This window comes from Schistocerca nitens, chromosome 4 (genome assembly GCF_023898315.1).
Source record: "Schistocerca nitens isolate TAMUIC-IGC-003100 chromosome 4, iqSchNite1.1, whole genome shotgun sequence".
Lineage (NCBI taxonomy): Eukaryota > Metazoa > Arthropoda > Insecta > Orthoptera > Acrididae > Schistocerca > Schistocerca nitens.
The window spans coordinates 233,643,866-233,660,882 of record NC_064617.1 but is presented as its reverse complement, the minus strand read 5'-3'; the positions used below and the strand labels follow the sequence as shown (position 1 = coordinate 233,660,882).

The following is a 17,017-nucleotide window of genomic DNA, read 5'->3' as shown; positions in this document are numbered from 1 at the left end:
TCATCCAGAAACGCACCCTCTCGAAACCTGGCGAGCAAGCTACACCACGATGCAGAGCGCCTCTCTTGCAGAGTCTGCCACTTGAGTTTATTAAACATCTCCGTAACGCTATCACGGTTACCAAATAACCCTGTGACGAAACGCGCCGCTCTTCTTTGGATCTTCTCTATCTCCTCCGTCAACCCGATCTGGTACGGATCCCACACTGATGAGCAATACTCAAGTATAGGTCGAACGAGTGTTTTGTAAGCCACCTCCTTTGTTGATGGACTACATTTTCTAAGCACTCTCCCAATGAATCTCAACCTGGTACCCGCCTTACCAACAATTAATTTTATATGATCATTCCACTTCAAATCGTTCCGCACGCATACTCCCAGATATTTTACAGAAGTAACTGCTACCAGTGTTTGTTCCGCTATCATATAATCATACAATAAAGGATCGTTCTTTCTATGTATTCGCAATACATTACATTTGTCTATGTTAAGGGACAGTTGCCACTCCCTGCACCAAGTGCCTATCCGCTGCAGATCTTCCTGCATTTCGCTACAATTTTCTAATGCTGCAACTTCTCTGTATACTAGAGCATCACCCGCGAAAAGCCGCATGGAACTTCCGACACTATCTACTAGGTCATTTATATATATTGTGAAAAGCAATGGTCCCATAACACTCCCCTGTGGCACGCCAGAGGTTACTTTAACGTCTGTAGACGTCTCTCCATTGATAACAACATGCTGTGTTCTGTTTGCTAAAAACTCTTCAATCCAGCCACACAGCTGGTCTGATATTCCGTAGGCTCTTACTTTGTTTATCAGGCGACAGTGCGGAACTGTATCGAACGCCTTCCGGAAGTCAAGAAAAATAGCATCTACCTGGGAGCCTGTATCTAATATTTTCTGGGTCTCATGAACAAATAAAGCGAGTTGGGTCTCACACGATCGCTGTTTCCGGAATCCATGTTGATTCCTACATAGTAGATTCTGGGTTTCCAAAAACGACATGATACTCGAACAAAAAACATGTTCTAAAATTCTACAACAGATCGACGTCAGAGATATAGGTCTATAGTTTTGCGCATCTGCTCGACGACCCTTCTTGAAGACTGGGACTACATGTGCTCTTTTCCAATCATTTGGAACCCTCCGTTCCTCTAGAGACTTGCGGTACACGGCTGTTAGAAGGGGGGCAAGTTCTTTCGCGTACTCTGTGTAGAATCGAATTGGTATCCCGTCAGGTCCAGTGGACTTTCCTCTGTTGAGTGATTCCAGTTGTCGCCTGGCGCAGACAATTCGGAGACTATTGCGTTGATGATATGGGAAACATCACACACACACACATACACACACACACAGTCCCTAGCGGGGAAAATCTCCAACCTAGTCAGGAATTGAACTCGGGCCACCGTGATCGAGAGACTTGTAGCCTCCTGGTTAGTGGCAGCTTAGCGAACACAAGAGCTGGGAAAAGCTTGGTACCAGACATTGTTTTCGTATAACCGTGATCCAGTAACAATAAAATCGAGAGAGAGAGGTTCTAATGAATTCGCGCATAGGCATCCTCTTACTAACACGAGAAATTCAAGAAGGTACTACCCTCTCAATGGAATCGATGCAAGAAAGAAGTCTTCCCTCTCGCAAACGGCTCGTGGAAAAAGTTTGAGAGCCAGTATCCTCCACTTCATTTGAGACAGAAAAGTTTGCGAGTGATGCTGGCGGGGAGTACCCTCCGCTATGCACTGCGAAGGGTATTCCATTTTACGAATGTCGAGGATAGGGGCAAACTCCGTCGATGTATTTACGGAGGGTATTTGCCGATTTCAACTGAGTATTTCTATATTTGAAACCTGTTACGATGCATACAGTGTACGCAGAATACTTACATTTTTTGTTTCATGCGTGTGGTGACAGACAACGGCTATGGTCACCCTGAAGAAGTGGCAGGTTTCCTCTCTAACGGCTCCCAGGGGCAACAAAAATTTGATTCTCAGTACTTCAACTAATTACTGATTGAATTTTAAAAAAATTAACATGCTGTCGTAATCTAGTCGTTAGGAGATATATTCATGGGTTAAAGTTTTAACACAATTAATGAGGTATTACAGTTAGCAATTATGTATATCTCTTGAAGCAGCGAAATTCCTGGCACACAAATTACCCAGATTATATTCAAACAGTATTTGAGAACAACAGCCGTTAGCGACTTGCAACAAAGTTTACACATAATTGAAAACGTTTTCGAAACATTTTCACGCTGACACCCTGCACAAAATTATGAAAGGAAAAAAGTTTATCACTTAATATATTTTCGCTGTTCATGCAGTAAAACTTTAGCATCAGCCATGACATTTTAATTTATTACTTATTTACTATTAACTGCATTCGCAACACTGTTTGGAGACAAAATCCTTGTATACCACTGAATGTATCTGCACAATTATTTTGTTTACAACTTTGCTTTCGCCATTTCTCCCCAACACTTGAGGCTTTAATGAAACAAACTGGCTACACATGTATCACTCAAAGTATTTTCCATCGCTGGCCACTGCTTCCTCCCATCTTTCGGGCAGTGTACGAATCCCGCGTCGAAAAAATTGTTCATCTTTTGAAGCGATCCACGAATCGATCCAATTTGTGACTTCTTCATGAGATCGGAAGTGTTGGTCAGCCAGGCCATGCGCCATTGATCTAAACAGGTGATAGTCAGAGGGAGTAATGTCTGGAGAATACGGCGGGTGAGGTAGGACTCCCCATTTTAACGTTTCCAAGTACATTTTGACCTCTTTTGCAACGTGGGGTCGAGCGTTGTCGTGCTGCAAAATCACTTTATCGTGCCTCTCGCTGTATTGCGGCCGTTTGTCTTTTAATGCTCTGTTCAAACGCATTAATTGCGTTCGATAACGAGCACCTGTGATTGTTTCACTTGGTTTTAACACCTCATAGTACACGACGCCGAGCTGGTCCCACCAAATGCAGAGCATGATCTTGGAGCCGTGAATATTCGGTTTGGCCGTCGACGTGGAAGCATGGTGGGGATATCCCCGTGATTTTTTGATTTTAGGGTTATCGTCCCCGGTCACGATGCTAACCAGAAATCCCTTCAGTTTTTGCCTCTGAAGCAACCGTTCAAAAACACACAAACGCCGCTCAACGTCTCTTGTTTTCAGCTCACACGGGACCCAAGTTCATTCTTTCTGAATCATGCCCATAACCTTGAGACGTTTTGAAATGGCTTTCTGTGTCACTCCCATTAACCGTGTTAATTCTTCTTGAGTTTGACGCGAGTCTTCACTCAGAAATGTCTCCAATTCTGCATCTTAGTAAACATTATCTCTTCCACCACTATGCCGGTCTACGACGTTAAAATCACCGTTCTTGAAGCTTTGAAACCACTCACGAAACGTTCTTTCACTAATAGCGTCCTTACTATACGTACTTGGGAGCATTCGATGAGACTTAGCCGCTGTATTCTTCATATTGAAACAAAACACTAACACCTGCCGCAAATGACGAGAATTAGGCTCGTAAACTGCCAGTTTCAATCAAGAACAACCCTATGATGCAGACACAAATCGACTAATGTTTGAATGAGGTTATGTTGACCGAGGCCGAAGCTAACTACCTGACGGCTGCGATCTGTTTCATTCGACCGCGACTTATCGTTGTCGTCACCTATCGGCAAACGGTGGAAGCAACGTTGTACACATTTTATATCAATGTACTACTCATAGTTCAGTAGATATGACGTCATGAATGTGGGACATTGATTCTTCACATAATCGGGGGTGAGGGGGTTACAGGTGTTCTTAGATTTCAGGTATATTCCGTGTGTGGAGTGTTAAATGATGTTCTACTGCGATGTGAATATGATTATATGTTAAAGCACAATGTCAATAATGCGTAAAATTGCGAATGAGAGATATTTTAACTACGTTAGTCCACTTATCGGAGACAACGGATGTCGATTAGATGTTTCCATAGTTTTTTGTTACACATTTCACTGGCAATAGCATCGATTCGAAACAGGAGCGTGATCAGAACAGTGAACAGAAAATCATTCTGCTATATTTCACGTTTGCTGAACTCATATATTTCTTTATCGTACGTAACAACGCCGTGATATGCAGATAAATAACTAGACCTTTAATTAAGTGTAATTCGTAAAATCTAGTGCCCCAAAAAACGCAGACGCAACTTGAACAAAGTTGACGTTATCATACCGATGTATGTTAGCGATGGTTGAGCACCGTTGGCTATGGATTGAATTACTTGAAGAAAGACAGCAACCAGCCACATTTTGTGTAGCTTACTTATGGCAAGAGGCGTTCCGACTTTCACTGATCTACAGACGTAACTTTCTATATAAGCAAACGCATTAATCGACCACGTAGCAAATACTGCGCTTCCTCAGTGAATCTAAAAGTGTTGTGCTTTGCGTATAAACGCGGGCAAATGAAACCACTAATTACAGAACAAAAGTAAGTACATATAGCTATTAATTAAACGCAAACAGACAACTCCAGAAACGTAGTAGCTAAATGTAACAGTAACCCTCCCCCCGGACCCCTTCTTTAAAGAACATAACATCCATGTATATAAAAGAGCTTCATACGTTTGATTACTTTACAACTGAGTTAATGTGTTAAATATCTGCGTTGAGCATATAAGCGAGAAAAAGTTTAGAAATGGTTTGAAGCTCGGCTTAACGTTTGTTAGACTCGCTATGTGCTCTCATTATGAAACGCTGGATAAATGTAGTCTGTGTAATTTGAGCTCCATTTTAAGGAAAAGCTAATTTTTCGCGCATCTAAATGTTTATGGTATCATCCTGCAACTAGTCCCGCAACTAGTCCCGGTTCCAGCACCGGGTTAGTCATTTAGTAATATACGGGCTGGTTCATATTAACGTTTAAAAACCCCGAAGTGACGTAATTGACTTTGACGCAAGTAATATAAGAAAGTAATGAGGAATAGTACTGTTCACCTTAGAGGAGAGAGTGCTCTGAAGACCTCTACGAGATGGAGGCCTTTCTGATGACGTGACTGAGGAAGAAATGATAGTCGTTCTGGCAGACATAGAGGATCCAATATTAGAGTTTAACGCAGCTTTGGAAGAACTGCGATCAAATAAGGCAGAAGGGGTAGATGACATTCGTTCTCTGTTTCTAAACTCATTGGGGGAGATGGAGACTAAAGGACTACGCAAGTTTCGGTGTGTAGAATCTGACTCTGACGGGAATTCATTTTACACTTTCGGAAAAATATCATCCACATCATCCAGATATAGACGAAGGCAAATACGTGCGGGGACTGTCGCACAATAACCTTAATGGCTCACGCTGCAAGTTGCCGATAAGAATTATGTATGGCAGAATGGAAAACAATATTTGTCTGTTAGATGACGTTCACTTTGGCTTTTGGAAAGGCAAGACTACCAGAGAGGCAGTTCTGTCGTTGCAGCTGACAATGAAAGCAAGACTGAAGAGAAATGAAGACATATTTATGAGCTCTGTCGACCTGGAAAAAGCATTCGATCATGTAAAATGGTACATGATCGAAATTCTGAGAAAAAGCTGTAGGTATATACGGATGATATAAAATTTGTACGAGAACCATGAAGGAAAAATGAGAAAGGGAGACTAAGAAAGATTAAAAAGGGTATAAGAAAGACTTTTGCTCCTACTGTTCAAACTGCACAGCGAAGAAGCAATAATGGAAACATAAGAAAGGTTCAAGAGTGGGATTTAAGTCAGGGTAAAAGCATATTAATAATAATATTTGCTGGTGACATTGTTATCCCCAGTGACACTGAAGAAGAACACAGGACGTGTTAAATGGAATGAACAGCGTAATGGGCACAGTATATCGGTTGAGGATAAAGTGGAGAAAGACGATAGTAATGAGGAATAATGAAGTGAGATTAGCGATAAACTTAACTTCAGATTTGGGAACTACGAGGTAAACTAAGTTGATGAATTCTGCTACCGTGGAAGGAAAATAACATTTGACGGACGAAGCAAGGAGGACATAAAAAGGAGACTAGCACAGGCAAGGAGGACAACGCTGACCAAGGGAAGTCTACTGGTATCGAACATGGGCCTTATTAATCTGAGGGAGAAATTTCTGACACGGCACGTTTGGAGTACAGTATTGTATGGTAGTGGATAATGGACTGTGGGAAAACTGGAAAAAAGAGAATATAAACGTTTGAGATGTGGTGCTGATGTTGAAAATTAGGTGGAATGATAGATATGGAATGAAGAAGTTCTCCACACAATCGGCGAAGAAAGGAATATAGGAAAGACAGTGACAATAAAAATCTACAGTATAATAGGACGCATGTTAAGACAACACCGAGTAACATCCATGATTCTAGAGAGTGCTATGGGGTGTAAAAACAGTAGGAGGAGACAGAGATTGGAAACATCCAACAAATATTTGAGAACGAAGCGTGCAGGTGCTATTCTGAGATGAAGGAAGAGATTGGCCCAAGACAGGAATTCATGGTAGGCCGCATCGAACCAGCCAGAAGACAAGACTACTACAACTGCTACTGCTAACAATAATAACAACAACAATAATAAAATAATAATAGTAATGAGCTCTCCGTCGACAATACTTGATTTTGTTATTTTCATCAAACTGCCGCTTTATCGCTTAGGCAGGCTCAGCACTCAGTCATTTCTACGTACCGACGTCAGTAACTGCTTGTAAGAGTGTCATTATATTCAGTTTGTTGCTCATCTTATTTACAAATAGATTAAAATGTTACGGTTCTATCCGTCTGGTTGTAAATAAAATTCGAGGTTACGTAAATTCCAGGTAGGTCAGCGTGAAGGTTGAATTTGTTAGCCTTTCATGAGGGCTTTGCCATTACTTCATGAACTCTGATATTTTTAACCCGGCTGCTGGTTTAGGAGACGATCTAACACAGTCGCAATGTGTCCACAATTTTTTCCCTGAAACTCTTGTGGTCGTACAGATTGAAATATCGGATATTGGACGCAATGACGGCACTGTCAGTTAACGCCAGCCTGTTATCTCCATGATACATGCAGCATTCCGATCATTCGACTTCTGAACACACCAGCTTCGCTCGGTCCCAAATTCCTTTAACGGTACTTACCGGTGCTTATTCTCCTCACCACGGATATTTTTAAACTTACCAACCACATCACATGATATAAAAACTGTTTCTGCAAGGAAACACTACGCAATCCTTGGCTCTAACTCCATCAGGCACCGCCTTCTTAAAAAAAATTCGCTTTTATTTGTATCATCCTTAGGCAACCGTACAAAGAACCATCCTTTAAAACAATATTAAGCTCGAGTCGTGGAAGACCCGAAAAATCCCCATCTCCCTAACATCTAACAAATCCCTTACCGACGCATTAGAATTACGTCAGTCTTGGCGAGGCTTTCGAATCCATAATCTCTAAACACATGCACAAACGTCCATCTTAACGTTTTCGCGGTGCAATGAGTGAACCATTAAATTTAGGATGTGCAACTGCACAAACCCTATTTTTTCTCTTAATATCTCGGCAGTACAACTTTCGGCCGAAAGACTGAAGCTACACCACTGGCTGCGTTTTTTTAACCTGCTGAGCCTGCCACTGCGTATGCGGCCACAGACACACAAGCGCCAGAGCCGTTGATCGGTGGCTACGTAGTACGCATAAACTGAATCTATGTCACGGATACTTCTTAGCCAGCGATCAATCAACGTCTCTGCCACTTGTGTATATGTGGCCGCATGTGCAGTGGCGAGGTCAGCAGGTATAAAAGGAAGGAGCCATTGATGTAGCTCCAGTCTTTATCCTCACTCTGAAGATGCGATTGAAAATGGAGAAAACGGAGTTTCGTGCTGTTACTAAACATTATCGTTTGAAGTGTTCAGTTGCAGCACAAATTAAAACAGAATTGGATGAAGTTGATGAGGACTCTGCACCATCACTGAAGACCATTTACGTTTGGATTAATGAGTCTAAACGTGGCCGGACAAGCACCGAAGACGAAGAGCACCGGCCGTCCAACTGAGGTCACCACAGACCATTGACGAAATCCATGGTATCGTCATTGCAAGGCCGCCGAATAAAAATTGGTGAGATTGCTGACATCACAGGCACCTCAACTGGGCAAGTGCATAATATTGTGCGTGGAGAATTGGCTAGGAAGAAGGTGTGTGTAAGGTGAGTGCCGCGATTGGCCAGAGCCGACGAAAAGCGCATCCGGTACTACAGGTCAGTACAATGTCTGGTAATATTTCACCGCAATTCTCAAGACTTTTGTCGCTGATTTGTGACTTTTTATGATACCTAGATTAATCATTACACACCAGAGTGAAACCGCCAGTCAGAAGAATAGAAAAAGGTGAAAGTGCAGCGAAGCAGGCAAAGACCGTTTTACCAGCTGATAAGGTGATGACCACTGTTTTCCTGTGATTCCCAAGGAATAATCCTCATAGATTACTTGGAAAGAGGCACAACCGTAACTGGATCCTATTACACTTCATTGTTGGACCGTTTGAAAGTCGTGTCGGCTGAAGAAAGACCAAAGTGGGCAGGCAAAAAGTACTCTTTCACCAGGATAGTGCACCATTCCACATTCATCGACAACAATGACGAAAGTGTATGAAATGAGTTTTCGGTTGGTTCCTCATCCATCCCATTCACCAGACTCAGTCCCAAGTGATTTCTTTCCGTTCCCTAACTTGAAACTCGGCTTGCAGTGGAGAAGTTTTAGCAGATGGAGAAATTGACAGTTGTAACCAACCAGTGTTTTGCAGAGTTTGACAGACGCTACTATTCTGATGGGATGAAAAAGCTGGAGGATTGCTGGAACAAGTGTATATCTCTCAAAGGAGATTTTGTCGAAAAGTAAGGCGAGTTGATTACAAAACAGAATTTTTTTCTATTATTATCAGACTTGTCAAACCATCCTCGTACTTAGCAATCATATACAGCCGCTCGTTTGACGAAGGATCCGTACCTAAAGACTGGAAAGTTGCGCAAGCCACATCATCACTCAGTTCTCACAGGAACAATCCGCTGAAGTACAGGCCCATATCAATGACGTCGATTTGCAGTAAGGTTGTGCAACATACACTGTGTGCGAACATTACGAAACAGTTCGAAGGAAATGCTCTACTACGAGGTGCATTCAAGTTCTAAGGCCTCCGATTTTTTTCCTCCGGACTGGAAAGAGATAGAAACATGCGCATTGTTTTAAAATGAGGCCGCGTTCATTGTCAATACGTCCCAGAGATGGCAGCACCGTACGGCAGATGGAATTTTACCGCCAGCGGCGAGAATGAGAACTGTTTTAAATACTTAAAATGGCGACGTTTTCCTTACTTGAACAGCGTGCAATCATTCGTTTTCTGAATTTGCGTGGTGTGAAACCAATTGAAATTCATCGACAGTTGAAGGAGACATGTGGCGATGGAGTTATGGATGTGTCGAAAGTGTGTTCGTGGGTGCGACAGTTTAATGAAGGTAGAACAACGTGTGACAAACTGAAACAACCTCGGGCTCGCACAAGCCGATCTGACGACATGATCGAGAAAGTGGAGAGAATTGTTATGGGGGATCGCCGAATGACTGTTGAACAGATCGCCTCCAGAGTTGGCATTTCTGTGGGTTCTGTGCACACAATCCTGCATGACGACCTGAAAATGCGAAAAGTGTTATCCAGGTGGGTACCACGAATGCTGACGGACGACCACACGGCTGCCCGTGTGGCATGTTGCCAAGCAATGTTGACGCGCAACGACAGCACGAAAGGGACTTTCTTTTCGTCGGTTGTGACAATGGATGAGACGTGGATGCCATTTTTCAATCCAGAAACAAAGCACCAGTCAGCTCAATGGAAGCACACAGATTCACCACCACCAAAAAAATTTTGGGTAACTACCAGTGCTGAAAAAATGATGGTGTCCATGTTCTGGGACAGTGAGGGCGTAATCCTTACCCATTGCGTTCGAAAGGGCACTACGGTAACAGGTGCATCCTACGAAAATGTTCTGAAGAACAAATTCCTTCCTGCACTGCAATAAAAACGTCCGGGAAGGGCTGCGCGTGTGCTGTTTCACCAAGACAACGCACCCGCACGTCGAGCTAACGTTACGCAACCGTTTCTTCGTGATAACAACTTTGAAGTGATTCCTCATGCTCTCTACTCACGTGACCTGGCTCCTAGTGACTTTTGGCTTTTTCCAACAATGAAAGACACTCTCCGTGGCCGCACATTCACCAGCCGTGCTGCTATTGCCTCAGCGATTTTCCAGTGGTCAAAACAGACTCCTAAAGAAGCCTTCGCCGCTGCCATGGAATCATGGCGTCAGCGTTGTGAAAAATGTGTACGTCTGCAGGGCGATTACGTCGATAAGTAACGCCAGTTTCATCGATTTCGGGTGAGTAGGTAATTAGAAAAAAAATCGGAGGCCTTAGAACTTGAATGCACCTCGTAGTATACAGGCAACAAGGACTCGGAAAATATCGTTCCTGCGAAACACAACTAGCTCTTTGTTCGCACTAAGTAATGAGTACTGTCGACAGAGGATCTCAAATTAATTCCATATTTGTAGATTTCCAGAAGGCTTTTGACACCGTTCCTCACAGGGGGCATCTAACGAAACTGCATGCCGGTGGAGTGTCGACTCAGTTGTGTGACTGGATTCGTCATTTATTGTCAGAAATTTCATAGCAACATTTCGTAGTAACTGACGGGAGGCTACCGAATAAATCAGAAATGATATCTGGCGTTCCTCAAGGGAGTGTTATGGCCTTCTGCTGACCGTTAACTTACAAACGATTTAGGAGACAATCCGGGCAGCCCTCTTATACTGCTTGAAAATGATGGTGTAGTTTTGCTGTCTAGTACAGTCATCATACGATAAAATCAGATTGTAAAATAAATCAGCCAAGATATAAATCACACAGATCTAAAGGCTGTAAATTCAATTAAATATCGACGGATTACAATTAAGAACATCTTAAATTGGAACGATCACATAGATAATGTCGTGAGGAAAGCGATCTGAGCACTGCGTTTGGCTGGTAGAAAACTTAGAAGATGCAACAGGTCTACTAAAGAGACTGTCTACGCTACGCTTATCCGTCCTCTTTTGGAGTATTGCTGCCCGGTACGGGATACGTACCTGGTAGGGCTGACGTAGGACACCGAAAAATTTCAAAGAAGGGCACGTCGTTTCGCCTTATCGCGTAAAAGGGGAGAAGACGTCACGGATATGATACGCGGTTTGGGATGGCAGTAGCTAATGAGTGGCAGTCCGGCCGATTCTAACGCTCTCCCGTCAGAATGCAAATAAATAACCGTCAAATCTATACAAATAAAAATCCATTGCCGCATGTGTGAAAGATCATCACTTGAGAACGGCTCAACCGATTTGGCTCATTTTTTTTGTTGTCTTCGTAATTGTCAAGACAAGGTTTGTAAAAAAAGAAAATTTTTAGAAAACGCACCGAAAAATTCGGAAATTTGGATGATATTTTTGTATGAAAATCTCAATGAAAGAAATGTGGCGGTCGGTTTGACAGTTCTGCTATCACATATGCTCATAAAAAGTTGTGACGTTCGGTTTGACAATTCTGCTGTCGCATGTTTACATCACAACAAAAAATTCCACTTTGAATATTGATATTTTGTGAAAAAAAGTAAAATTGAAAGCGGTATTTCAATGTGTTATCGATGGTGATGATATCCTTCATGTCTTTGGTGTGTTGTAAAGATTATATTGATGTCAGTTGGTGGTAATTTGGTGTGTTGCAAATATTCAATTGATTTCAGTTCGTGGTTTATTTCTTTGAAAAAAATAAAAAATAAAAAGAATAATGCCACCAGTGAGGCGTCGAAATATCGTCGGCGTACTCGCAACGCAGGCCAGCTGCATGAGCGTCGAGTCGATGAGACTGACGAAGAGCGTAGACAGGGTTTGGAGGCAAAAGGAATACAATTAAATCTTCCTGTTAAACATCCTGCGAGAAAGAACATGCTAAGCTGTGCTCTGAAAATGTGTGGTTTTGTTGCCCTTTTCGCAGTTATTTTTAACAGAAAACAGGAAAGGTGTGGTCATGGCTAACTATATAATCCTACCTGTTTGTGGATTAAAACATGGGAAATATTGTCATTAAAAGTATTGTCCTCGCCGTTCCATTAGCTGGAAAGGTCTCTCTTATCACCCGTGTACTATTGCTTCCAACTGATTTCCCCATTCATTTTGATTTCCATTTCCAGCCAGGGGTCCGTTTGAAATAACAATAAATGAGGCCAGAGAGGGAGTGGGGGGATGAGATAGACAAAGAAGGGGGTAGGAAATGGATATAAAGAAGGGGAAGGAGTATATGAGTGAGGAGGAAATGGATAGAGAGAATGTGGTTAAGATATGTATAGAGAACAGGGGGAAGCTGATGGACAGAATAGGGAGGAAGAAGTGGAGGTCGACAATGGGAGGGGGGAGGAGGAAAGGTAGGGACGAGGAAATTAGGACGTATATCCAATTCCCAAACAAATTTAGCAACTGCGAAGCATTGCCGGGTTCACCAGTAAAAAATAAAACAAAATAACACTTTTCAACGTAAATTCAGCACACAGAGGAAGACCTTTAAGTAAAAAGTAAATATTCTAAATTATGCACAAATCTTGTGACTTCGGTCCTATTTCGTGGATGACCACAGACGTAAAACTGCTTTCGCTATCTAATGAGGTAAGGGTGAAAGCAAAGCGCAAACTGCGTACCAGCGATACCCAACTCGACGCGCCGACAGTGATAATTACGCCGAAAGAGGAAATAAGCATTAGAGATTGACTTACGTATTAAGCTCCAGGTCAAGGCGGAACTTGTGGTTAAACGCTTTTATCAGCAGCGACGTCCGGTGGAAATGTTTCCCCGTCTGAAACAGAGAAGCCAAAACTGAGCGGGGCGCAGAAGCAGCTGTTTGCGAGAAGCGGCAGAAGGGTTTTGTATCAGCGCCAGCCAGCATTTCCGAGCTCCAGACCGCGACATAACAATGAAAATAATAATAACTAGGACGGAGGAACAATCAACAACATGACGTTGCGTTGTGCGTAATTTATTCGAAGTAATATGGCCTCTGTTCTACCAGAAGTCTAGCTTGCAGCTAAGGAACAATGGAGTGTTTCCAATTAACTAGCAACAGCCATAGGTAGCTCTAGTTTTCAAGAAGAATCGCATAACAGATCTGTAGAAATACATAACCGTATCACTGCCATCATTTTACTACCATCAGTCTCATACTCAGGAGGAATCCCTCATTGCCGATCTTGGCAAGGTGCTAGTGTCCTAAGGAGTGTAGTTTGGCGTTGATTTTCTTAGAGCTGTTCTGAAGTGTCGTGTGGATGTCTGCAACGAGTAACTGTGCAATGAGATCTCGTATTTGTGGCGTTATCAAAGGTACGGAGAAATCCGGTGACAGCACGTTGCCTACTAGTAACGAATAGTACCGACGAGCCGCCGAGCTTAACGCCTCCGTCCGGACGAACAGATTACCATCAATGGTGGTGGTGGTGATGATGATGATGATGATATTTGATTTGTGGAGCGCTCAACTATTCGGTTATCAGCGCCCGTGCAAAGTCCCAATCTTTTCACTGTTCAATGTCGCCACCTTCTCGACTGATGATGAATTGATGAGGACAGTACAAACACGCAGCCCCCGGGCGGAGAAAATCCCCGACCCGGCCGGGAATCGAACCTGGGACCCCGTGATGCACAGGCAACAACGCTAGTCACTGGACCACGAACTGCGGACCCCATCAATGGTGTCACATGCCCTCATTCCGCAAGACACTGCGGAATGCTTTGGATTTTAATCTACAACACTTTTGCAAGCTCTGGTGATCAGGAACTGTACGCCAACGCCTCGTCACTTCTTGCCAGCCAAATATTAGCCATGGTAATGGTTCCACAGACAAGATTCGAACCGGCTGCCCTCGCGTCTAGCACCACTGCACGGGTATGCGTCAGCATTTTCTGTTGAGAATGATGACTTTAGTAACTGTGACACTCCTCTGCAAAAGGAAAGAAAAATTCTGCAAGTATCAAGCAAGTGAAACGTAGCTTTCCGTTCAGGAGGTTCAGAAGATGGTATTATAAAATAATTCTTTGGCCACAGTGCCTTGTTACCTCCTTCCTGTAGCACAGAGATCGCACAAATCATGTTTATATTTACTATTTTCCACAAATCATTGAAACACAATACGCAAAATACAAGTGTTTTTGAGCAACACGTACACAGTAAACTTTTGGTGACAATTTGTGAATGAGAAGCCTGTTTCTCGTTTCGATTCACAATCACTAATTTATCACATACTTAAATCCGAAGACTTACCTCCTCAGTATCAGTTTTGGCTGAAGTTTCTCAAAGTGGTACAGAGTTATGCGTTACATGTCATACTTGCTTACGAAAATGCCCCTAGGGCTCTCAACAATGAGTCCAGCAATCCCGAAAACTATATGTTCGACTCTAACGCTGTTCATTCTCGAACAGTGGAAAGTTCAGGATGGAATTCAAGAATATTATGAAAAGGACAGACTGCTACTCTCTATACATAGAGGAGACGTTCTGTCGCAGACAGGCACAAGAATAATGCTGATATATACTTTAGCTTCCAGCCAAAAGGCCTTCTTCTGAAGTAGTAAGCAGACACACATTCATACAACCCAAACTCATACACACATGACAAGTCTCCGGCCTCAGCAGCCACAGACAGTGGTCATGTGTGTGTGTGTGTGTGTGTGTGTGTGTGTGTGTGTGTATGTGTGTGTGCGTGCGTGCGTGCGTGCGTGCGTGTGTGTGTGTGTGTGTGTGAGTTGTGCTAGGACGAATGTGTGTGTACTTTCTCATATGGCTTTTCATAATATTATTGTTCAAGCTAGATTACTTTTAAATGTCTTCCTTCACCCACTATCTTAACGGTACTAGGCGTGTCTTAAATTTAATAGCATATTTTTACGGATGGTATGGTGTACTATGTACGAAGTTTGGTTGAAATTTCTCAAGGAGTTCATAGTTATACTTACATGTCACCATTTTCCCATCACGACTATCACCACCACATGCAGATATCCTGGGGGTGACTTTACCTCCAGGGTGACTGTCTCCTGATAGATCTACATCAAGCATGGTTGGAATTGCTCCAGGCTTTCCAGAGCTATGATGGACAGCACAAACACGCGTGAACACAATATATATATATATATATATATATATATATATATATATATATATATATATATATATAGGGCGATCCAGCTGATCTGCTCATCTCAGATACTTTCTCAACCGTTTAAGGTATCGTAAATCTATTTTCGCTTTTATGAATTATGAAAAACTCCTCACTAAATGATGTACAGTATCTTTTCACAGCTATATTACTAGAGCTATTCTTTTTCAACCACCGATCAGTTGAGAAATGGAAACACAGTGAAAATCAAAAATGTTTTATATACAGTATTTAGTTACACCTTCTAGCTACTTCTTTACATAGTTACAGCTCTGAGTTAACATTTTTCGTAGCGTGGTACGAACTTTCGAATGCCGTCATAGGAGGCAGCCACTCGTGTTTTCCGCCGATTCATTACACTGGTCTGCAGGTCGTTGTCGAAGGATGAAAATTAGAGGGAGCCAGGTCTGGGTCTTGTGGTGGGTGATCAAACACTTTCCATCCAAAACGCTGCTGGAGCGTCTTCGTTGCCCCTCCAGTGTCCGGCCGAGAATTTTCATGAAGAACGAAATGCATGACAGCTACATTATGTGGGCTGCATGAGATCAGGCGAAACCTCTCAGCAGGACTTCACACTTGGCGGGAGACACTATTTTCTAGGCATTTTGACGTGGTCACAGTGTGCTGAGAACAGAAAAGTGCAACGCGACCTGATAGGCACGATACTGGAGACACTACGCAACACATCTTCTTATAACTTCACCAAGTTTGTTTCGAAAATCAGCTGTATGCAAACACTATTTATTTCCTTTTATTCACCCAGAAATGTTTCGCACCTATCTGTTATCTTCTGTGGGCCAAGTTTACTTATGAAAATTACTTTGCTACTGAAACTTATTTATTATAGATGGATTTTTGTGCCCTTTTCTGGGTTTTTTGACACTATGTCACATTTTCCGTCCTGCTGCGTATGTCTGGTGGATATTTCTTTCTATTGTTATTGAGTTAGTGTTTCCACACTGTTAATTATAAAATTGCTCTCTCAACTCACAGTTAAATGAGTATGGAGACAGAAGTGTCTGCTCAAATCACGTTTTGTGGAAAATAACGAATGAAGTAAAGTTTATAAATAACCGTGTGAAACAGTGTACTCAACAGCAGTAGAAAGAGATATCTGCCAGAGATAACGCATTAGGAGCCGGCCGGAGTGGTCGAGCGGGAGCGGTTATAGGCGCTTCAGTCTGGAACCGCGCGACCTCAGATGTTAAGTCCCATAGTCCTCAGAGCCATTTGAACCATCACGCACTAGGATGGAAAATACAACATGTTATCAAAAACGTCAAAAAGGGCACAAAAATCCATCTCGTAATAAAGCAGTTTCACTTGCAATTTAATTTCCAGAAATAAAATTTGACTCACAGATGGTGATCATGGGTATCGAAACATGTATGCGTGAATATAGCGAAATAAACAGTGTTTGCGTAAGGTGGGTTTTCAAAACAACACAAAATTTTAAATCGCAAACACGGGAAAAAAGTCAAGAGGAACTTCAAACGTGAATAAGACGCAAAAGAATGAAGCACGTGAATGACTGGCCAGAATATTGTTAATACCGCCCACAGACGGCATAATATTGCTCATATTGTGGAATTATTTCAAAGGTTTTTGTTGAGTTCAATATCACTGTGCACCATGTTAATATAACGCATGCATGGTCAATATTATTGCACAACCAGAAATACTGAACAATCATATTGACTGTCTAGGAGCCGCTTAACTTGATAATGTGACACTAACGTTAGGCATTT

At 42.5% G+C, this 17,017-nt stretch overlaps 1 protein-coding gene across 1 annotated transcript in view; it reads right to left on the bottom strand.

The window, feature by feature from the left end:
- LOC126251437 (disintegrin and metalloproteinase domain-containing protein 22) overlaps positions 1-17,017 on the bottom strand; it is a 1,101,455-nt gene that overhangs the window by 501,866 nt on the left and 582,572 nt on the right. The window contains exon 4 of the mRNA XM_049951862.1: positions 12,837-12,916. Coding sequence (XP_049807819.1) covers positions 12,837-12,916 — 80 coding nt within the window. The remainder of the gene's footprint in view (positions 1-12,836; positions 12,917-17,017) is intronic.